The sequence below is a fragment of the Ochotona curzoniae genome, unplaced genomic scaffold (genome assembly GCF_017591425.1).
Source record: "Ochotona curzoniae isolate NIBS_2020 unplaced genomic scaffold, NIBS_Ocur_1.0 contig_3432, whole genome shotgun sequence".
Lineage (NCBI taxonomy): Eukaryota > Metazoa > Chordata > Mammalia > Lagomorpha > Ochotonidae > Ochotona > Ochotona curzoniae.
Window position 1 is genome coordinate 1,817,411 of NW_024465859.1, and position 25,344 is coordinate 1,842,754.

At 38.3% G+C, this 25,344-nt stretch overlaps 1 protein-coding gene across 3 annotated transcripts in view; it reads left to right on the plus strand.

Annotated features, from left to right (window-relative positions):
* NELL1 (neural EGFL like 1) overlaps window positions 1-25,344 on the plus strand; it is an 824,967-nt gene that overhangs the window by 404,661 nt on the left and 394,962 nt on the right. For all 3 annotated transcript variants that reach the window (XM_040980278.1, XM_040980279.1, XM_040980280.1), the window contains one exon: window positions 1,349-1,474. In XM_040980278.1, the coding sequence (XP_040836212.1) occupies window positions 1,349-1,474 (126 nt within the window). The remainder of the gene's footprint in view (window positions 1-1,348; window positions 1,475-25,344) is intronic.

Here is a 25,344-nt window from a genome sequence, read left to right on the forward strand (position 1 = left end):
ATGGGCTTCAATTCTAAGACTTCAATTACCCAATAATAACTTTTATTTACAGGCTGACAAATTTTTAGCACCAGAAGAATCAGATGTGATTTCGGGTTGTTTTATTAGTGAACAAATCAACCTACAATAAAAAGCAAAGGATGAGCTTTATAGTGAGTCAGTACAGGCGCTCCTATCCTTGGTTTCTCTGCAGGAAAGGTTGTAGAACTTCCATGGTTATCTTAATGGAAACACTTTATTTGACTAATCATCATTTTCATGGTGCATTTGTGCAGTAAATCATTGTGAATAAGAAAATAACATCTAGTGCTTTTTAATAAGATGACTTTGTGACAGATATTAAAACTCTCTATTTCCTAGACTTTAAAATGAAGGTAGTATTTATACTTTGAATGTGAATTAAATTAAGCAATTAATTTAAAGATAGAAAGCATTTGGTTCAGAAATGATCATCAGGGCAAACTGATAAAGATACTGGTTCTTGCAGAGCGTTTGAATGCACTCCATATCCTAGTAATGAGAGGATATGGAACTAGAGCTCTAGTTTTTTCCTGATCTTGGATTCCCATGCTGTGCTTATATCCTCCTCCCTTTCTTTAACCTTCACACATAAGCAGTCTAAATAAAATAAACATAATTCTTTTTTGAAACTAAGACTTTCAGAAAAAACTAAACTCTACTTAAGGTTATACGTTATTTTAATCCTTAACACAAATTTCAGTGAGAAAGCAGGTTACCCTCTGTACTCCGCTCTGAAGAGAATGACATCTTTCGTTGAATCAGCCCTCTAGTCTATCACATAGGATAGGTCCTCAGGTCAAGGGATAAAAGACTTTGATTTGTATTAGCTAGCAGCTACCGTCAGTATTCACAGTAGAGCCTGGAAGAAACTGGCTAGACTGTGATTTTGTAACACATGGATTAAGGCATAACTTAGTCTGACACACGGGGAGGGGCTTGATTCTCTTGATTTGCTAATAAAAGCTGCACCTTGTACTGTAAATGTCCACAAGTATTTATTTATATAATCTCAGTAGATAAAGAACTTCTTGATTTTAGATATTTAAAGAGCATATCCTTCTTCATGAAAAATTAATAATTGTAGTTTGAGCATTCCTACACTTGGATTCTTAACTGTTGTGTCTCATTATGCATTTTCTAAAAGTTCTTTAAGCTCAGGGTGGACTCTCTAACACACCAGCTGAATTTGTACTTAAGCTTTTGTGCAATGTGTCTTGTTTTTTCTCTTGACTTGAATGGGCATTTCCTTTTGTACTCTCGTCACAAGATAATTGCACTGCAGTCCAGTCATTTAACTCGTGCTATTACTTCTTTTTACCTCCTTCAGATATTGATGAGTGTGCTGCAAAGATGCATTACTGTCATGCCAATACTGTGTGTATCAACCTGCCTGGCCTGTATCGCTGTGACTGTGTTCCAGGATACATTCGTGTGGATGATTTCTCTTGCACAGGTGAGTATTAAGGTGCACTGATATTTTCTGGTTCGTGTATTCTTTGTACCATGTCTGGGTGGCTGCCCTAAGTATGCACAAGTATTATTCTTAGTTTTCTCTTTCATTATTTCACCCTTGTATTTTTAGAAAAAATAACAAAAAGGAAACATTTACTTGGTTAATTGATTTCCACTCTCAGATGTTCTGCCTGTGCATATGCATTCATGAGTGTGTGAAATGGAATTGAAATTCCAGTTGCTTATCGTACACTAAGGGAGGTTAGAGGTATCAATTTTGAAAATACAATCAGATACTGTTTCCTTTCAAAAACAAATGATTTATTTATTTATTTGAAAGAAATACTTACAGAGGGAGAGGAAAACAGACACATTTACACACATAAATATATACATCCATGTGCAGAGGGTGAGATCTTCCATTCTCTGGTTTACTCCTCAGATGCCCACCAATGACAGGACTGGGCTATGGCTGCCCCAGAGTAACACCAGGAATAGGAGCTTCAACGGGCTTTCCTGTATGGGTGGGAGGAACCCAAGTACTTGGGCCATCTTTGCTCTTTCTAAGGCCATTAACCATGAAGTGCACTGGGACAGGAACTGATGTTCATTTGGAATATCAGTTTCCTGTGTGTCAGCAGTGTCATAGCCTTAACAGGCCCCCCAACTCAGACCATTTCACTTTACCATGGTGAGGTGTTTTGTATATAAGAAAATGTACTTCAAGGGAAGCAAAATTTATATTTAGAGAAGTGGCAGCTGTACTTGGCAGTCAGGGAAGAGCACATGAGGGATTATCAAGACTGTTTTGATTAATATATATTTGTTGCCAGTTTTCCACATTTTCCCTCCAGTCACCGGGCCCAAGGACAGTTGGTTATTGTCCTTGGGTGACCATTGCCAGTGTAGTGGAGGCATTTTATTTTGTGTATATTATGTTTGTACTTCAGTCATGTACATGCACACAATGAACAGTAAATTATTGGTAGAAAAAAGGCTCAGGCCCTTCTTCTCAGATAAAGCAGGTTAGAATATCTAAATAACCTTGCATTTGTTATTGTGTAGTCAAGGATTACTGTTCCTCAGGTGAATCACTGGAGAACGCTGACGTATGTTTTTGAGGATCATGTAAGGCCAAATATCATTTATGTATCTTTTGTATAATAAGATTATTAGAGAACATAAGAAAAATTGCATAACTGTATTTGAATGCTGGAATCAAAATATTTTAGGGCCAAAACTTTTAGAACTTAAGGCACATCTAAAATCCTATGCAATTTTAGTGACTATCCCTTTGGTTCCTTATAGTAAATGTAGTATTTAAAAATTATTTATAATTAAGATTAGAAGAACCCTGTGACTATCTAAGCATCTAACTTCAAAAAGGACACTTTCATGAAGGTCCTGCTGTGTGGAAGGTCTGTTTGAATTATCAGTTGATCTGCATGTCTTATTCACTGAGGAAGGCAGGGCTGGTTCTTGTTAAGTGTTCATTAAAAGGGGGTGCTTTGCTTGGCAGATTATATATAGAATTAGATGACATATGTATTAACTTAAAAATTGCCTGTAGAATGATTTTTTGAATGAGCATTGCATTGTTTGGAATAGCAGGTATGCTTATTGTGGACACCCAAGCACTAATAGCTGTGCAAGAAAAGCATGTATATTAATACTGAGTGTGTGTATGTGTGGTGTGTTTTACCAGAGAAGGAACAGAAAACCTAACATTGTACAAAAGAGAAAAAGATAAGAAGGGATAAAATAATTTGGTCAGATCACAGAAAGCTGGGTGCTATGGAGGACAAAAAAACAAAACAAACAAAAAAAAAACCCTACAAAACTATGGAAAGTATTCATTGCAAGTGAAACTGAAAGATTTTTGGAGGGCAATTGAAGTGAGATTTTGCCATTGTTTTATTAGAGTGTGTACCGTGAGAATCTTTCTCAAACCTTTGGCAGTGTCTACTCACTATGAATGCTGATTAAGACGTGCCCTGCAGGAAAAAAACACATGTTAGCATGGTAGGCAGCACACGTGATGCAAGTGTTTCATCCCTCACAGGTGGATGTGACCATTTGAAAGTAACCTTTCCAGAGTTTTCTACTGCCCTTCCCCCAGCATATGCTCTTCAATACACACTTAACTGCTCTAGCACTACTGCCTCCATTTAGAAATTCCAGAAGCCTTGATGAGGGCTTCGGGCTTCCACAGATTCTAACAGATAATTTTTTTTTCTTTCTTTTAAAAGTCTTTTTTTTTTTAATCCCACATCTCCTTATTTGCTTCCACATTTTCTGCTTTTTTTTTTCCACAGTTCCTTGTCTCCAGGAATTGCCTATGTTTACTTTCCTTGCACTTCTTCCTCACCTCTGTAAACACTTTAATCCTCACTGTCTTGCTGTACATTTATCCAGGTTGTCCATGAACTTCGTTTACATGTATCTGAATGCACAGAAAATCAAATGTATGCATTTTATTTTTATACATAGCCCAATGTGATGTTGCCCTGTACCTCTTTACTATGCCTATTTGTGTCAATTCCCTCCCTCCCCATTATAAAGTGGCCACTTCATCTTGTCTTTTTCTCTGTTTAACAATCTATTTCTTAGAGCCATTACTGTAGCATAGTATGTAAAAACTGCTGCCTGAAAAGTCACCATTGCGTATGGGCCCCAGTTTGAATCTCGGCTGCTTGTTTCTGATTTAATTTCTGCTAATGGCCTGGGAAAACTCCCTGCCCTTGGCTTTGACCTGGCTCAGGTGTGGCTCTTCCTGCCATGTAGGAATGAACCAATGGGTGAAAGACTCTCTCTTTACTCATGCTCTCTTTGTCTCTGTCCAAATTAATATATAAATCATCGGGAGAAAAAAAAAAGAAGCCTAGTTTCTCAGTGAAGACTTTTGTTTTAACTATTACCGTTCCTAAAAATCTTTTTGTTTTACTATCTTTCTTAAGGTATTTTCTTGTGATTTAGATCCAGTTTAAAAATGATAAATTCCGGTAAGAATTTTGTGATTAGTATAAATAGCCACCTCATTGTAACTCTCCAAATAGTACTTATCATTATCTGGAATTTTTCTTAGTTATACATGATTTTGTTGAACATGTCTTCACTAGAAAGCAAACTATTTTCTCCTGTTCTCTACTACATCTTAACTATTTAGAATACTACCTGGAACAGATAGTATAGTCATTAGTAGGAATCTCTCAGAGGAAATAAAATAGAACAAAGACTACTTGACCTTGGGTACATTCCCATCTTCTTAAAAATATTGCTCCTGTCTGTCATACCTTTAAGTTGTTTTGAACATCAGCTGACATAATATGTGTGAGAGTATTTAGGATGATGTGCTTGTTGCCATAAGATATTTTACAATAACAAACAGCCCTAAGCATAAATGACATGCAGCAGCAAATTTGTTCCTTGCTTATGCAGTTTGGCTGTGACTGACCACAGTAGCACTCTGCTTATCATAGTTTCTTTGGGATACAGGCTAATGGAGTGTCCATTGCTATAAATATCCCTAGTCACTAAGAGAAAGAAAAGATAACCTAAGAGTCCTTTCACCAACCATCATTTGTTCTGGCTAGGGAGTGACACTATCACTTCCACTCCTAACTTGCTGACAAGAATTATTCTTAGTCCCATTTAACTACGAAGATATGAAGAAATGCATCCTATCACATGCCTGCAGGGTCCAGTAATAGAGATACTTGGTGAATGGCATTAACTAAATCTTGAGATTCTCTTCTTGCCTTATTACAGTGCTTTTTCTGTTTGCTACTGATTGAATGCTTTTAGTGGAGGAATAAAGTTGTGACTGTCAAGTAAATTTAAAGTATGTTATTATAAAAATTAAAAGAAAATAAGAAAAGGAGAACAAGAGGGGTGGGTGGCAGAGGGAAAGAAAAAAGTGGAAGGGAGGGAGGGAGAGAGAGAGAGAGGATAGAGAGCATCATTATGCTTTTAAAATTGTATTTATGACATACATGAAATTTATTTTTTTATATAAATAAGAAAAAGATAACAGATATAGTTTCCTTTGACAGGGGTTATTAAGGTAATGCTTTTTTTGTTGTTTGTTTGTTTAAAAAATGCAGGAAGGAAAGGCCTTTAGCTGCCAGGATGAAGTGCTTAGAAAGTTTTTTTGTAAGCCCGGAGGTGCTCTGGGAATGTTCTGAGGCATGTTAGCTTGCAGTGATTGGATTAGTAGTGGTAATCAGAATGGGAGGGAGGAGAGCCAAAGGCAAGCGTTCTCCCAGGCTGTCATGTTTCCTCTAGACCGGATTTCAAGACTTCCTTGAAGAATTTACATAGTTAGCTGGGGGTCTCTGGGATGCTGAAATTTACTGTACTGTCCTAAAAATGTGTGCACTGGCCCACATTTGCTGTTTACTCTTCAAAATAAATCACGTATCCGTCTCTTACTTTAGTTGATACTGTATTGACAGAGGAAACTGCCATGTAGTTATTTGGCTATGTAATGAATTAGGTTTACATTAGCTATTACTGCCTCGATCGGGTGGGATTTCAGATGCTTTATTTCCAAACAACACTATTGGAATAACTTCTTTGTTAATGCAAATCTTTTAATTAAGTTTTTATTTACTCAAAAGTATACATTTTTAGAGTACAGTGTGGTTGTCCCTTGTGTACAATGTATATTGATCAAGTCAGGGTAATTGCTCTTTCATTTCTTTGTTTCTTTATGTTTGTTTCCATACATATATTACTTTGAACTCTTTTTAAATATAAGATGCATTCATTTTTATTGGAAAGATAGATTTCCAGAGATAAGGAGAGACAGAGAAAAAGATCTTGCATCTACTCGTTTGCTCCTCACATGATTGCAATGGCTGGAGCTAAGTGGAGCCAAAGGGGTTTCTTCCAGATCTCCTTCATGTGTGCAGGGTCCCAAGGTGTTGAGCCATCCTCTACTCTTTCTCAGTCCATAAGAAGCTGGATGGGCAATGGAGCAACTGTGACATGAACTGGTTCCCGTGTGGGATCCTGGCGCTTGTAAGATTAGGGTTTAGACATTGAGCTACTGTGCTGTGGACACTAGAACTTAGTATTTCTAACTGTTTTGACATCTCTTACATAGCCTTCCTTCTTCTCCTCTTAACCATTCCAGCCTGTAGTGAGCACTATTCTATGTTCAGTTCAACTTTTTTTTTTTTTTACCTTTCACATATGACAGAGAACACACATCATTTTCCTTCCAGTTTTTGGTTTATTGCATTAACATAATATCTTCTGTTCAATTCATTTTGCTGCTAATGATAGGACTGCATTGTATTTTATATTTGGACAATATTCCATTGTGAATATACATCAGATTTTGTTTATCCTTTCATCTGATGGGCAGGTGGAAACTTGAAGCCATCCTTTGCTTTCCTAAAGTTGTGATTCAGAATTTCCATTACTGCCATTTCTTATTTCCTTAGATCATTCCAATCTTGGTCCCAAGTCAATTAGTACCTGCTTTCACTATTCACTTCATTTTCCAAGTATGTAAAGGTCATATCACTTTTTCCTTCTTTTGCTGTTGTATATCACTTAGCTTTGACATTACCCTTTTGAAATCTAGTCCTGCTGAAAAATTCCATTCAACCAAAAATCAGTGAGGGTTAAGTTAGGAAGACATGATCAGCTTTAATGGGTTTTTAGTTTGTTGACTGACTGACTGTCTCATTCATTTCTTCATTCATTATTTTATCTATGCATCCAAAATACAATTAGTTTCAGTCATGAGTGTCAGGAAATATAGTTACCAACGTCAGTAGAAAATGGCCACTGTGCTTAGGAAGATTATAAGTAATGAGGTAACATCTTCATATGTAAACACTCAAATGTTCATTTAAATATCAAATCACTAGAAAAATCAATTCCTCTTCCAAATCTTGGTAGGCTTTTGATTACTATTGAATGCTTATCCCATATAGATAAACTTCTTAAAGTTGTAAATAAGTACTCAAAATAGTCTTTCTCGGTTTTATGAAGTGGTCTCTTCCAAACCCTCTCCTTAGATGGTGAAGTTAAGGATGTGCTAGAGTGAAAGCCCATGAAGCACACTGAAAAGGAAGCTGAGCCTTCACCAATTTTTCTTACTAAAAACTTTTTACAAATACTATTTTATGATATAATACACCTCTTTGATTCAATGCTGAGAATGCTTACCTTGAAGTTAAAACTGCTGTTGGGTCCTGTATGATTACTCAGTAGCTAATCCTTACCTTACACATGCTAGGATCCCAAATAGGTGTTAGTTCATGCTCCAGCTGCTCCACTTCCCATCTAGCACCCTGCTTTGGCCTGAGAAGATAGTGGAGGATGGCCCAAAATCTTGAGATCCTGCACCTGCCTTGAGACTCGGAAGAAGCTCTGGCCTCCTGGCTTTGGATTGGCTCAGCTCTGGCCATTTGGCCACCTGGAGAGTGAACCTGAGGATGAAAAATCTTTCCCTCTGTCTCTCCTCTCTGTAAATCCTACTTTTTCCAATAAAAATAAACAAATCTTGAAAAGCAATAAAACTGTGCTGTAAGTTAATCATTTTCTCTGGTGACAGTGAGACAGTGGGGTGGAGTTGGTGTGGAAACTTTAGTATTTCTCTGAAAGTTTCTGCTCGGATCTTGATAGGATATGGTTTAAACATGAGGTCTTTGACAGGGCCAATTTCTGAGATTTCATTATTTTGTCTCTTATAAGATTCCTGGGCTATTACTACTCTTACAAATTTTGAAATTAAAGAACTCTCTGAAATTGAGATTTGGGCATGGATTTTCCTCTTCTGAATACTCTTGAGTTTTGGAATTGTCTACGTACTTGATTTATTTATCCTGACTCATTTATCCCCTGTTAAACTTCCCACATTTTTGTGGTTCAATAAGGTGTTATCATTAGACACATAGGCAGTTTTAAGGGGGGACAACAGCACACAGCAGTAAGACAGGTACTTGGCAGTAATGGGTGAGCATTCATTTTTATGCCAAAAATTCCCATGAAGGTAAGAAAAAAGGAACTGAGATAACAAATATTTCATGTTATCTACTACCTTGATAAGATTTTACAATTTTTTCTTGATGTTGACATGGAAAAAACCTTGAAAAAATCTGTCTTTGAAATAGGGCAATCTTTAAAGATTTTTATGTAATAGTTTATTAATTTAATGGTTTGAATTAAGCACCCTATGATGAAAAGAAGGGAGGTAACTGTTAAAATGCCTTCAGAGTAAAAATTAACTATTGGAAATTTAGGAAAGATCTCTGAAATATACCAACCTTACAAGGTTGATGAGATATACAACATTTTCATATGTTCTTCTCATTGACCTGAGTCAGACAAGCTGGAGCTGAAATAAAACTTTCTCCAACTTAACTAGAATAAGGAAGTTAATTACCCACTGACTGCCCTTATCTTTTGAGTCTGCACCATTGAAACAAAATGGTTTGGATCATGGCTATCCTTATTTAGTTTGGTTTTCTGACAATGTTTGGGATAAGCTATTGGATGATTGCTTATGTTTTGTCCATAGGCAAGGTGATAATGTTTAACAATGAAGCAGATTATGGGGCTCTGGATGATTTTATGTTAGGTGAAAAGAAAAAAAAAACTGCTTTATCCCAAGCTACTTTATTTACAACAGATACCAAAAGGTTGAACATGAAGACACAGTGATTAAGCACTGGTTGGGACATATGTTATCTCCGTAGTATCTGACTTTAGGCGCTGCCTCTGTCTCTTTGTGTCAAATTTTGCCTTCAAATGTTTTTAAAAGGATAACAGAAATTATTTCTCGTTATATTTAGCGAAAAAGTTAAAATAAGACAATGACCTTTGCATGTTTGCAAGCTCAACTACACTAACTCTTGATACTTATGAAATATTTGCCCTTGGCTTTGATTTGTTTGTATTGACATTTCTTTCTTTTGTTTTTTTTTCCCTTATTTTAGTAGATAGTTGGCTCTTTGACCTTCATCCTCTCCTATCCTTGGAGAAGAAATCTGACTGTCCTAAAAGCAATATTTTAAAATTTTAAAATAAGAGGACAGATATTCTGAATCCTTCTCTCATGGTGGAATAGCTTGAAGCATTAAAAACAAATCTATGCTTGGTATCTACCTTTAGAGATCTTTTATTTAGTTCAGGCTGGGATTGTGACTTATGTTCAGTGTTTTTTATTTAAATGCCCAGATAGTTGTAAAGTGTGACCAGAAAGCACTGGTTCGTTCAGTATAATGGAGAAACTGTTAGGAGCCAATAGAAAGAGAAAGTGATTGCTCTGTATTTCATAGATGAGAAAAGAAAAAAAAAACAAGTTCATTTGACTGGTCATAGGAAGCATGCAGTTGAGAATCTCAGAGATTTGGATGGTTTCTGGCAGAAGGATCCTTGCACTGATGCTGTATTCTGAGATATGTAAAGCAGTAAACCCCAGTGTTTTTCCAAGTAGGACCTTGTGAGAGTTCTTGAATTTTCAAGTGTGACACAGCTGTTCCATTGCTTGAAAGAGCCCAAAAGTGCTTGTGGAATCTCCATGTGACCTATGTGGTTCATGGGCCCAAGGCCAGGCAGTTTCTTCTCTGGCAAGGCCTTGATTATTTAAAATCCTCCAGGACCATGGCGGAAAACACCCAAAAAATCAAGACCTGTCCACTACCCGCATTATCCCCAAGAAATAGTAGCTCGGGATCGCTCATCAGGTTCAATAGAAGAAACTAAAAAATATCAGATAACTTAGACAGCTACCTTCCTGACCAGGCTTTACTATCCATGACACATGGAAGAGACGAAGTCAATAAAAGAATAGTGGAAAGTTTATTTTATCTCGCCTAAGGTGAGATTGTGAGGGGTAATTCATGATGAATATGATTTTGCATGTCAATTTTAGTTTTCTATAAATAGTATTAGGAAGCCAAAAGCCCATTATTTATTTCATTTAGACCTAGGATGTTAAAACAATGCTAAAGTCTACTAAATTCAGAAAATACAAATTAGTGAGGACATAAGAGGAGAGTTACCTTGAAATGGAGTAATATTAATAACTCTGAAGGACACAGCTAGCATTTGGCTCCTTTGTTGGGCTTCAGTGGGAGTTCTTTTGTATTTTCAAATGTGTTTTGTGAAGGATCTGAATCACTTTGGCTGCCACAGAACAACCAGGACAAATGATGGAGCTGTCCCTAGGGTGTTTGTGCACAAATCTAATAAGTACTGTATTGCCCTTGACCCAAATTCATCATAAAACTCTTGTTAACATTTCTGTATACTCCATTGTTGGAATTGTGTGCTTAGAATGATAATTAAGCTTTCACACAAAGAAGGAATTAAATTAAGGATGCTTTTGCACTACAAAATAGTTGAGGCTAGTCTTACATTTCCATTCTGTAATACTTTGGATATAATGACTTAACAGTTATGTTTAATATCAAATGTTCTAGCTCTACTTTTATCATAAGGACATAATACTCTATTAAGTATAGTTATTTCCCTATATAAAGTATAGGGAGTTGTTTTAGAAGTTTGTATATTTAGTCTAAGATAATTGAGAATATACAATACCTATTCTTAGAGTAGAATAAAAACCCTAAATTTTCATAGTTGAATTCTATTGTATGAATTCTACTGATTGAAAGCTTTGATTTTGGCAGTTATAAAATGTTTAAATTCCCTGCTTCTGCATCAGTATCTGGTGTACATTCTCTGTAGCATTGGTAAAAGTGTAAAGCAGTAGAATACAAATATCAATTCAGGCATTTTAGCTGAAAGGATAAAAAAATAAGAAGGCATTTGGTCAAACACTCCCACTGGAGCGGGTGAGTTGGGATGGGGGCAGACCAGGCAAGGCAAGGCTACAACACCTGTGGACCTCATGTGAGCTAGATCAGGGAAAAACCAGGTTGGGCTTACTGTTCCAACTGGTGCAAGTAAAAATTAGAGTGTGTGAGGGTTGTTTGGGCTTTGCTGCAGCATCAGCTGGCAGAGCCTGACACTGGGGACTAAATCTGTCAAGTTAAATTCCATAACCACCTGGAGAGTGCATAATCCGGGAGTGGGAGTGGCCTAAAAGGAAAATAGTGAGCTCCTCCCTCTTGGATTACCTCTCTCACTGGAGAGCACAAAAACCAGGACGAGGGCAGGGTGGCTAAACAGAAAGGCACCCAACAGCATGTGTGTGGGCTGGATAGTGGAGCTGGTTAGGTTGTAATAGGTTTTAATGCCCATTGTCATGTATGACAGCTGAATGGGATGTGGATCAGACTGGACTAGTCTGCTGCACATACTGGAAGCATGGGAACCAGGGTAGAGGGCGGGCCTGGTGGGGCTTATTATGGGTCGCTCTGACTAGGCTCCCACTGGTTTATGTGAGGGCCCAGTGTGTGCTAGGCAAAACCAGGCAGGACTACAACACCCATCGGTTTGTGTGGAAGACAGGGTTGGAAACAGAACTGACCCAGCAATTGCAACCACCAGCTGATTGGGACGATGGACTGTACTGGGCCCTGTACTCGCAAGTACACACAAGAATCTGGTCTGGGATCACCACAGACAAAGTTTGTTTTGGGATCTCCCCAATTCAACTGCCAACTCAGAACCCTAACCATGAAGAGAAGTGCAGGATTCTGTGGTCTGCCATGGCGTGCAAGTCCTAGAGCCGAGCCTCCTAAGAGGCTCAGATGGAGCAGTGGAGAGCATAACCAGATGCACATGGAGGATATGGCAGTCTATCAGAACCTGCAGAGGATACCTGGCACCACAACGGAGGACAGAACAAATCAATCAACTACCTCAGCCATATGTTGGCAGTAAAAAATTGGGCAAACAGAAACTCTAAGGTGCACTATGTCAATCAGTGGATTCTGCAGTGACCTCACCATGCATGGAATGGCGAGATTGGCAGCAATTCATAACTGTTGAACTATCAAAACCACTTGAGCAAGACCCTCGGAGCATGCCCCACATCAGGGACCTGGGATGGATGGGAGACTGGGTGGGGCTTCTCCCTTTATCTCCCCCTTTACCCCAGATACAGGGAAAAAAATGTGGAAATAATAGTCTTACCCATTTTCCTGTAGCCCTTGAACTTTTGTGCCCTAATTAATATGTAAAGATTGTCAAAAATAAAGAGAAAGTGGAAAAAACTGCCCATGTTCCACATCCTAGGACTAGATTTGGTACCTAGCTGTGGCTTTTGATTTCAGCTTCCAGTTATGGCATATCCTTGCAGGCTACAATTATTATTCAAGTAGTAGAGTTCTTACCATTCGTATGGGTATTATATGTTGAGTTCCTAGCTCCCAAATGTGACCCAACTCTAGCCAGTTTGGCTTTTGGAGTGTCAACCAGCTGATGGAAGCTCTCTGTGTTGTCCCCCAGTCTCCACATCCTTACTATTTCCCAAATTGAAACACAGTAAATTACTTCATTGGCTTAAAAGAAAAAAAAAATTCTTACATGACACAAAGTGTAAGGGATGATTTTCTCAGAAGTTAATTTAGCAGTTCCATGACAAAATCAACGGCACAGACTACTCTTTTATTCTTTTTACTTAGCTGTTTTTAGCATGATAGTTTTAGAACTTGGTCACATTTCTCTCAAGATCACAACAATGGCTAAAAGTTCTCCAAGCATCACATCTTGACTGTTGACTCACACATGTCCTATGTTAGAAAGGAAGAGAGAATTCCCTTCTTACAACCCCTTTTAAAACCAAGAGTAACTCCATGGGAAGCCTCAGCCAAATGGATTTGTTGTATATATCATCAACGTAAGTATTTTGGTCTGCCTTTTCATAAGTCACATTTTGGGTGACATACAGAACTATCATTTAAAAAGATGTAATTATTATTTACTCTATCCTTATGGTGGAAAACAATGTATGGTAAAATAGTGCTTAAAGACTGTTTATGACAGTGGAAGATTATAATCATAGTATGGTAAGACTGGAATCCCTATGTATATATTTTCAGTTTAAAAAGTAATAAGTAAAATTATATATGGGGCCCGGCGCGGTGGCCCAAGTGGTTAAGTCCTCGCCTTGCACGCCCGGGATCCCATATGGGCACCGGTTCTAATCCCAGCAGCCCCGCTTCCCTTCCAGCTCCCTGCCTGTGGCCCGGGAAAGCAGTCGAGCACGGCCCAGAGCTTTGGGAACCTGCACCCGCGTGGGAGACCTGGAAGAGGCTCCTGGCTTAGGATCGGCATAGTATCTGCCCGTTGCGCTCACTTGGGGAGTGAATCATTGGACGGAAGATCTTCCTCTTTGTCTCTCCTCTCTGTATATCTGCCTTTCCAATAACAAAATAATAAAAATAAATCTTTAAAAAAAAATTATATATGAATACAAACAGGCAGATATTGTGATGAATCAGGTTATCCTGACACTTGGGAATCCTATGTCCATATTGGAGTTTCTGGTTTTAACTCTTGACTGCTCTGCATTTCTGACCTGGCTTCATGCTAATATTCCTGGGTGGCAGCAGATGGTGGCTCAAGTTCTTGGGCACACCACCCACATGGAAACACAGTTCGAGCTCCTGGTTCAGCTCCAGCTGCCATTATCATTCGGAGCAGTGAACCAGCTGAAGGAGGATCTATTTTTCTCCCTTTCTTCCTTCGCCCCCCCCCCTTTTTATATCATTTGTCTTTAAAATCTGAATTTTTTTTAAAAAAATAATATACTCTCTGCCCCATACTCTTTGCCCCCAAAGGGTGGAGAGATTTACTTCAAATGAATGACTATACAGGATGTATTTTCTCTAAAATTTTACGTATTCTCAAAATTTGAAAAAAGATTTATTTCTTTATGTGGTGGCGTGGCAAAAGAAGAGGCGGAGATATTTCAAATGACAGATTGAGAATTTTCTTCTCCCGATTTATTCCCCCAAATGGCCATGTTGGCTGGGACTGAGCCAAGCGAAAGGCAAAAGCCTAGTACTCCATCCTGGCATCTTACAGAGTGGTGGAGGTCTGCTGTTTTCCCAGGTGGCTTAGCAAGAAGCTTGTTGAGAAGCAGAGCAGCAGAGACTGGAATATGTGCTCTGACATGGGTTGTCATGTGTCGCTTGGGCAGCTAAATGCAGTTGTAGCACAATGTTAGCTGCCAGTGTTTTCCATATATTTTAAGGGAAGTAATGCAATGAGTTTGCCTTACGTTTTAGTATCATAAAAATTTTGTTCAAGTATTTTAAACAAAGGTGACATACAGTCCTCATTCCCCAAATATCCTATGTGTTATCATGTTAAGGTAAAAGCATGCTTTTTGTGGTGCTAATGTCTTTATCTTGCGACATAGATTATGGAGTGTGAGCCAAGGAAATGAAATTAACTTGACACATTCTTGAATGTGAATGGCCACAATAGCAAATGAAAGACACTTGTACTCATGATACTTTCTTGGTATATGCATATGCTATAACAAAATAGTATAAGCTAGGTAGCTTTTAAACAGCAGAAATAGGTGTTTCAGATTCTAAGGGCTGGGAAGTTCAAGTTTTATTGTTTGGTAGGGATTATTCTCCATAGAATGAGCTGCCTTTGTATATTCTCACATGGTAGAAGATGCTAGAAAAATCTCTGGAATCTCAAGTTATTGTCAGTAATAATCTAGTCACCAACCAAAGGCTTCACTTTGTAATACCATCACCGTCAAGGGTTAAACTTTTAACAGTTTAGCTGAGGGAAGGATCAACATGCAGACCCTTGTCTGTGCCGTTTTCCCCTTTGACATTCTGACAGATGATCTGATAGCCTTCCTATCACCTTATTTCTCTTATAAGCTCTTTTATCAGATTTCCCAGAATTAAGGCAATTGGTGCAGATATATTTTGTTGTTGTTATTTTTTTGCTAAGAGTAAGAGAAATACTGCATGTGTGTTGGTTCGGGGAGACAGAAAGCACTCAGGATTTCCATTGCAAAATAATCAGTGAATGAAAATCAAGCAACATGGATCCTGGTTCTGCCCCTACCACTAGTTTATTGAATAAATGTGACCAAGTCAATGTTTTTCTTGGACCTTGAAAAATCAAAGTTGAACTAGACCACTGGTTTTTAGTGAGAGGAACTGCAATTTTAAATGAGGGCTTTTTTTTTTTTAAAGAAATTTAATTCCTTCTTCAAAAAAAGATAATTTTACAAACTGTTAGTTTTCTAATTCTGTGAAATTGTAAGATATGGTTCCTGACCTCTAGGAGATTATGGCCTCTTTGGGAGACATAAAATTTACATTTAAGAAGGATAATTTTATAGAACATATAACTGAATGCTAAATTATGAGATATGGGCAATAAATGCTATGAGAAAGAGTATTGGTACTGGGGGAAAGAGGGACGTTAATAACCAAGTAAGAGATAGAAAGAATGTGATTTCCATGCTTTCTATGTTCCTAACAAGGTGTCTTAGTTTAATTTTACGTAGGAGTTGATCTGAGAACATTGCTAAGTAATGGGGTGCTGGAGCTTGACAAATAGCTTCATCTCTTTGCATTGATCCAGGATGTAAAGTAGAAAAGGACCTTTATAGAAGTCAAAGGCACATAGGCAACCCTGGGTTCCTACCTCAACTTGTCCACATGGAGTATATTTCCTCTCCATTATCTTCAAAGAAGTAAATGATAAAGTACTGGTTAAGTGCCTAAGGAGCATTTAGCAAAGAGTAAATGTGCTAGAAAGTTAAGGATTTTGTCTGTACCCACATTAATTAATGCTTGAAGGCATTAGAAGAAATAACAATACTGACCTTCAAAGTGGAAACAGTCAAACACAAACCCTATCAGTTCTTTTCAAAGTGCTAATGTAAGGTAGTTTTCATGTGCTCAACAAACAATAAACAGTGAAGAGTGAAGCAAAAATCCAAATGGCTTGAAACCAAAGCAATCCTATTTTAATTCATAGCTTAGGCATTTGCCAGCTCTGATCTTGATAGATTCCTTAGGGTGCCCCATATTGTAGCTTATAATGCCAAGATATGAAGTTGGGTTTTTTTAAATTTTTTTTTAAAGATTTATTTTTATTATTTTTTTTATTGGAAAGGCGGATATACAGAGAGGAGAGACAGAGAGGAAGATCTTCCGTCTGATGATTCACTCCCCAAGTGAGCGCAACTATGCTGATCCGAAGCCAGGAGACTCTTTTGGGTCTCCCACATGGGTGCAGGGTCCCAAGGCTTTGGGCCGTCCTCGACTGCTTTCCCAGGCCACAGGCAGGGAGCTGGAAGGGAAGCGGGGCTGCTGGGATTAGAACCGGTGCCCATATGGGATCCCGGGCGTGCAAGGCGGGGACCTTTAACCACTTGCGCCACCGCGCCGGGCCCTGAAGTTGGGTTTTAAAGTGTAAACATGGACCATCATTGTGATGCTGTCCTTAACCTACTACTTAGAGTACTGCTTTCAGATCCTAACTGCTCCACTTTTAATCCAGTTCTTTGCCAAGGTCCCTGGGAAGGCAGTGGGTGATGGCTCAAGTGTGCAAAATCACTGATTCCTGAGTATGCCTGGCCCAAACCTGGATGTTGTGCCCAGCTGGGAAATGATCTAGTGGATGGAAATTCTCACTCTCTCTCTCTCTCTCTTTCCCCACCCCCAATCTTTGTGTCTCACTGCCCATAAATAAATAATGTTTAATCATATCAAAGAACTTAACCCAATAGAGAGTGCTCAGTTTTGAAGTCCTAAGACTTGTCCACCAGAAATCCTTCTCCCCCTTCTCTCTTTACCAAATAGCTCTTGAGAGGCAGTTAGAAGGACATCAAGGCATCTTGAAATGTATATGAAAACCTCTTGTCATGAGAAACCCAGTTAGTATGGACAGTGCCTAGATTCTCTGGGAATAGGAGCCTGTAGTGAAATGTTTTGGCCTAATGGATTAAGCTGGAGACAAATGTGAAAATGACTATGTAGCTGAGTTATAATTAGCAAGGAAGACAAAGGTTTATTTAAAGAAAACCTTCAGTTTCTGGAGTAATTGGATTTTGTGTTGCTGTAGAACAAATGGAATATGCTATGTAAGTTTCCTCTTAGCATTTTTTTTTTCTGTGAAAGGAAGCCCCACAAACATTGAACACTTTTGAAATTTATCAACTCCACTGGCTGGGATCTAGTAAGTCCTTAGGGATCGCCATGGGACTAATTTTTTTTAAGCGATTGATGGGAGGTCAGAGGTTTGGTTTAAGTGAAACATCAGGATGGGGTCTTTAGCATGTGAGAAATGTCCTTAGAATCAGCAACAGACAAATGATTTATAAAGAAAACAACACATTTAATCAACTCATTAAAAAATTCCTAGTTATAAATGTTATATAGAAATAATGTGGTAACATGAAGAATTTCAAAAGAATAAGAAGAAAACAAAAACCATTAATAATTTAACCTTAGATAATCTCCATTTGCATCTGTGTTTCACATTGTAAAAAACACACAACCAGTAGGTTTTTTTTTTTTTAAGATTTATTTATTCTATTTGAAAGGCATTTTCTATAGAGAGAGGAAAAAGAGAGAGGTTCACTTCCCAAATGGCTGCAAGGGCCAGAGCTGAGCTGATCCAAAGTTGGAGCCAGGAGCTTCCTCTGGGAGTACAAGGTACCAAGAACTCAGGCCATTTCAGGCTGTAAGCAGAGAGCTTATTTGGAAATAGAATTGCCAGGACATGACCTGGCACCCATAGAAGATGCTGGCCCCACAGGATGGAGTATTTGCCTGATGTGCCACCATACCAGCCCCTCAACCAGCTAATTAATAAAACTATTATTTTCCATGATATATTTTTATAGGTATAGGGAATCTCCTTTGCCCTCCTTTTTCTTCCTCCCTATTTTCGCCCACCACCATCTTCCTCCCTATTATTACAGTAGTATAGTTCTTCAGCAATAATTTTAAATTTAACATTCTGCTATTTTTAAAAACAAGCTTACTTTACATTTATTACTGCACATTGGCAAATGCATATGCAACTCTTTGCTTGAAAATATTCTCTTGTATGGATGAATCATCATAACTTTTACCATGTTAGAAAAGTCTTAACATCCAGTTAATTGCTTTGTGTCTTTATTTTGTTTTAACACAGGCATGCAGGTTCTATTATGATGATGATCATTATTTTACCTGAGTTTGGATAAAGGGTGTGCCACAGAGCAAAGGAGCAGAGCTCAGACTGGTCCAGTGTGGGAAATGCAAATGCTTGAGACTGATGAACAGAAAACTGTGGTTGCTCTAGTGTTAGCCATTTAGAAACATAAGACACAAACGAGTTATATAATCTCAGCAGTCACTTGTATACATGTATTGAGGCAATGATGTTCCATATAGCTCCAGACCTATTAAAGTGTATTCTCCATATTTCTATTTTCTAATTTAATTCTTTGTGCTTAAAAATATTTAAGAATTCTTGGATCAGCTAGCAACTTACTTTTACTTCTGGCATTAATTTTTCCTTTTCCAATTGAAAACTCGAATGTGGCAAAAATAAGAAAGCATTAGAGGTCCAAGGAGCTAGTATACTAGAGACATGCAAGGCAAGAGAAACTGCCTTCAAATTCATTTGACTCAAAATATTGATAAGTTGTTGAAGGAATGTACCTTATAAATCGCACTTAAGAATTGTCAGAAACTTTGTAGTGTTTTCCCATTAGAACTGTTCCCCTTCCCCCAAGCAGGTGGTTCATTTGTTTTGATTATAACAAAAAGGTGGCACTGATCAGAAATGCCAAAAGCATCACTGCCTATCAATGTCAGAGGTGTATGAGAAAATGGCTGTTATCCCAGGAAGAGACTATGTGGCAAAGGACTCCGGGTACTTCACAGACACCCATGCCGAAATGATGTGCAGTGCAGAGTAGGATTTCAAGGGAAGACATACCTTGCAATAATTTTCTTAGCCTCAGGCAAGCTGTTTATTATTATTATTATTTTAGGGCAGGTTGGAACAGTTCACAGCTTTGGAACCAAGCTCATGAGGGAGGCCAGAGTGTAGTGCTCTTTAGTTATTTTTAGGATTTTGAAAACTGGAGCATCACAAAGCAGCATTCCTCTGTGGACAGCCCAGCAGGGATTCTGAATTTACTGCCATGTGGATGATTTATGTAATTCAAAATCTTCTCCATCTCTCTTTTCCTTTAGATTCTCTGTTCACCAGATCATTCTTACAATTTGCCTCTTTCACTCCTGTTTACTTCAATTTGTTGAATTTGCTTACCAATATACTAAGGTTGAATTGGATTAATGATGCCTTAAATGAGAACTGAGCAATGCAGTAAAACAGAGAATAACAGGTGTTGGTAAAGATTAAGAAAAATTAGAATCCTTATGCATTGTTGGTGGGAATGTCAAATGGATCAACCAGTACAGGAAATAGCTGAGTAGTTTTTAAAGAAATAAATGATAGAATTCCACTTCAAAATGCATGCATTGCATATAATTAATAAAATGAAGTAAAAAAAAACCCTGGCTTCTAGATATCTATTCTACAAAATCATATTACTGTCCACTTTTAAAAAAGATTTTAATTAACATTCAGAAGAAATGCTGAATATTTGGGAAGTTGATACAGTATGAGTTATTAGAAAGACTTGCTTAATCCAAACTGATGCATACACCACATGTCTATGGAAGGCGCTTTGTTACAGGAATTCGACTCAAATGATGGAAGTGATCTTGATTCTTGTCACACAAAAGAGTTTTCATGTGGACAATTTCATTGGTAATATGAGATTTATTAAGGATTGAAGTCTTGAGCCACAGCACTCGGATAGGAATTGCTAGAGAGAAAAGATAGAAGAAGATGGTGGAAGTGATGTGTTCTAAGCACAGTTTCACAAAAGAAAATTGGACCAGCAGCTAGTTATCATGTTAGGACAAAACTTAAAGGTCCAAAACACTAATACTGTATAGCTTGTTGAAAGCCAAGCCAATAAAGGGTGGGATTTGTAGCTTCTTAACTATTTTCTTTTTCTTTCTTTCGTTTTATTTTCATGATACAGTTCCATAAGCTTATGGATTTCTAATCTCACCCCACCTTTCTCACTCCCTGCATTGTTTTTTCCCATGTTATTACAACAGTATAGTCTTTCAGCAATAGCCATAAGTCCATCATTTTGCTATTTGTGTGTATTTTGACAGTGCAGGTATAGACAATGGTATAAAGTTCAGCATCTTATCATCAAGATAGGTTTAGCAGTCTTGTTATGAGTCCTTTTATTTGGGAGTAGAGATGTATATTGCAATATGTCTTCACAGTTTGCTAGTCTACCTTATACAATTCCTCTAGGTGAGTATACAGTTCCTCGAGGTGAATATATACATGTTTACCTATATAACTTGCATGATATCTGAGAGAACATGTATTTGTCCTTTTATCATTGGCTTATTTCACTAAGCATAATGTTCTCTATTGGAGCCAGTTTGTGGCAAATGGTAGAATCTCATCCTTTTTAATGCTGAGTAGTATTCCATGGAGCGGATGTTTCTTTATTCATTCTTCTTTTGATGGAAATCTGGGCTGTTTCCATGTCATCATTATTGTAGATTGTGCTGCTATAAATGTAGTGTAATGGGTCATTTTATCCTATGCAGATTTCATTTCCTTTGGATATAAATCCAGTAGTGGGATAGCTGGGTTACATGGTAGATCAAATTTCAGTTGTCTTAGCACTCTCCATACTGACTCCTAAAGTGGCTTTACTAGCCTACATTCCCACAATCAAGTATGCCTCCTTTCTCTTCACACTGATGCTCACAGATGTGGTTGTGTGTACCTTGCTGTTATTGCTCCCACAAAGCCTTTGCCATAGTATTCACAATAGTACTTGATGTAGCTCTGGTGGATGTCAGGGCCGTGGAATTCAGCTTGCTGCAACACAGACTGCCTGGGTTCTGCCACTCTGCTTTTGCTTATGGGCAGATTTTAAAAATCAGCAGGACCACAGTTGTGTAACTCCCCTCCCTACCTGAATATGGTGGAGCTGCAATTGTCTCTGGTTTCTCTGTTCACTGCAACACTTATCGGCTCTCTTTCTTTGTGGTGTCCACAGGTCTCCATGTGTCCCTCTGTTGTAGAGATCCTCTCCTGTTTCATAGGATCACTTCCTCTCTATTTCTCATTGACGAATCCTTCTCTGTCTAAATCTGTCCTCATCCTGTTCCTCTTTTTTGAAACTCCTTCTTTCCATCTTGATTAACTTAAAGCTTCTCTCCTTGATTTCTCATGATAAAATTGGAAGCTTGAGGGAGTGCAGATTGGGGTAGAAACAACCATCTTGCATACTTCTAAAGAAATTCCCTTTTAAATTCCACCAAGGACTGTTTGCCTTTAAGTATAACTCCTTACAATTTTACCTGTTGCTCAGTGTTGCTTCCATAATAGGAACATATTATATTATAAATTAGCTTTTAGAAGTGTCCTTAAACTCTTAGCTCTTTCAAGCCAAGAGTTATGGCCTTTCATCTGTTTATATATGGTGCCTGTAATGATAGGTTCTTAATGTTTCTAATTTGTTTTGTTGTAGTTCCTTTGGCTTAAATATACATCTATAATCATTTGGAACACTGCAGTTTTGTTTGATTTATAAGACTTCATTCTAAAGATGCCATTTGATTTTATGTTGAAAATTCTGTAAAGAATGCAGGAATGTTATTCCATTGTATTATTATTTTGGCAGTATTGAACTGACTGTTTCATGTGACTTTGCATATTGATTCAAAATATGATGCTCTTTTATTAAATACTATGGACTTGGGACTTGGAATTATCAAAGTAGTGATCAGAGAAATGTTTTGGGGCCCTGCGCAGTGGCCTAACGGCTGAGGTCCTCAACTTGCATGTACCAGGATCCCATATGGATGCCAGTTCTAATCCCGGCAGCCCTGCTTCCAATCCAGTTCCCTGCTTGTAGCCTGGGAAAGCAGTCAAGGATGGCCCAAAGCATTGGGACCCTGTACCTGCATGGGAGACCTGGGAGAGCTACTGGCAGCTGGCTTCAGATTGGCACAGCACTAGCCATTGCGGTCACTTGGGGAGTGAATCATCAGATGGAAGATCTTCCTCTCGGTCTCTCCTTCTCTTTGTATATCTGACTTTGCAATAAAAATAAATAAATCTTAAAAAAGAAAAAGAGAGACAAGTTTTGCACACAGCAGACTTTTGAGAGGGAGAATTGGAGACACAAAGTTCAAGATAGACAGCTGTTCTTCCCTTTAAAGTCCTTGGCATGCTGAGTTTTGTACTTTTGAACATTTGTTGGCAAATGGCACTCTTCTGGCATTCACACAACTTTTTTGTGTAAACTGATGCCCCATTGCCAAAGTGGCCACACAGTTGCTTATAGTTCAGTGATAATTGTGCAAATTGGGCTTTTCTTTGAGAATTGGCCTGTAATGTGAGAGTTGTTGGGGGGGGGTTGCTTATGGTGGAGAGAGTGAACAAATCATGAAGACAGTTTGATATTATTCAAATCTCAGCTTTGACTGGTATTGGTTTTATGACTCTGATCAAGCTGTTTTCCATCAGCTGTTGTTCTACTTTTGGTGAAATGAGAGTGAAGACACTTTCTTTAAGTTTCTGTAAATCTCTATTTCTAAATGCTGTAGTTTAACAAGGAACTCAGAAGAAAGGCAGGCGTAAAGGCTGGAATGGCCAAAGACAACTTCTTTGACATGGCAGTTTTGAGACTGTGAAGCAGGCTTTATTTGAAACTGTGAGGAGAGGCTTCCTCCCTGGAAGGACTTGTAAGACTGAAGTCTGGAGAAAGCCCTGAATCTATTTAAGCATGTGTGTTCATTTGACACTACTTTCAAATTCTCAATTTTAACAACTCCAATAATTATGTAAAAGGAAATAGCTTTGGCCAGAAATTCTTTGCCAAGAATCACTGTAGTTTCCTGCTTTAAAAGTGCTTGCACAGAACTGGGCACTTGATCCTACCCTGGCTGGCCACTCCAAGCCAGCCATCTGCCACCTTCTTATAGTGCCCTCTGATGATCCCAAGTTCCTTGCCACTGCTCCAGTTTCATGCCACTGTTGCAACCTCTCAGCCACCCACCATGCCGGTCACTTTCCCTCTCAGGTGGGCCAGAACTATGCACAGGACTGGAAGGCCACTGTCAACAGCCAGATCAGCCTGTATCTGCATGCCTCCTATGTCTGCCTGGCCATGCATTACTGCTTTAACTGTGATGATGTAGCTTTGAAGAATTTTGCCAAATACTTCCTCCATTAGTCTCATGAGGAGAGGGAACACACTGAACAACTGATGAAGCTGCAGAACCAATGATGGCACTAAATCTTACTTCAGACCATCATGACTAGGAGACAAGGTTGAATGCAATGGAAGTTGGGCGCATTGCACCTAATAAAGACTGTTAGTCACTACCAGAACTGTGCAAACTGGCCACTGACAAAAATTACCCCCCCACACACTTGTATGACTTCATCGAGAATCATGGCCTGGATGAACAAGTTAAATTCATCAAAGAACTGGTGACTACATAACCAACCTGTGCACAATGGGAACCCAGATCTGGCACGACAAAGTATCTCTTCCACAAGCACACCCTGGAACGCAGTGATAAGTGCCTGAGGCTAACCATGCAGCCAGGGTCCAGCTTCCTGACTATGCTCCAAGGCAGTGCATGCATGTCAGGGTCACCTTTACCTTTTCTATATACAATGCTAAAAAAATCACCTCTGTACTTTAATTTGTATAACTCTTTCAAATAAAGAAATTTGCTTCTCCCCCACCAAAAAACAATAGCAACAAAAAAAAGCTGTGAGTGCCAGCTCTGTTGTATATCTTACATACACTGGTGTTAAAGTGATGGAAGAAATAAGTCCCTTGCTTGTGTGTCAAGCTTTTTACAGACTTGTATTTATTTTGTGTTCAGTTGTAATACCTCTTTTAGGCTGGTACTTTGGTGCCGTGTGAGCTAAGCTGCTTCCTACAATGACACCCTCCTACTTCCAAACCAGCTGCCTTCTAATACATCTGGGAAAGTAGTGGAAGATGGCTTAAGACCTTGGGCTCTGGCCATACATGTGGGAGACTCCAGATGTAGTTCTGGCCTCCTGACTTTGGGACCAGCCCCAGTGCTTGCAGCCATTTAAGGAGTCCACCAGCGGAAGGAAGATAGTTCTTTGTGTGTTTATGTATGCATGTGTGTGCATGTGTCCTGTCTCTCCCTGTTTCTAACATTCTGTATCTCAAACAAGTAAGTAAATACAAATATTTAAATAAATAACAGGACAGGACTCTCTGAATTTATGGATATTTATTATTTAAATGTATAGTGCTTTGAAGATGTTAATATCAGGACTGCTAATTGAACTTGTGAATATTAATTAACATTCCTACAGTTCGATATCTGTTTTGTATGATTAGCATTTATGTCAAAGAGTGATTTTGAGGTTGAAAGAAATTAGCTGTTGTAAAATATCCAACACTTAATCATACTATTGTTTTTATTATGATGACCATTTTTATTCTCTGTTAGACCCAGAGAGCTCCCTGGTTATTAGAAAAATGTGGAGCAGGTAAACAATCTCTTTATAGATAGAAAAAATACATCCATTTATAGGTTCTTTGAAGTTATAAGAAGGAAGAAAGGAAAGCTATCTTCTTTTTGATGGTGGGAATTCTGTTTCTTAGGACTGGCAAGATATATTCTTTGAGTATTGAGTCAGAAAAGACTGAAGCAGAGATGTGTGTAAATGTTTAATGTGGTACAGTTACAGAGCTGATAAGCACGATTCAGAGTGTGATTTGTTTATGTGAAATTATTTGTCAATTGATGCATGGTACAGAATTTTAGAGCCCAGGTTTTAGAGCTAGAAATATACAAATTTGCATTTTACTTCCACAATCATGTGAACTATACTGAGTCGCTT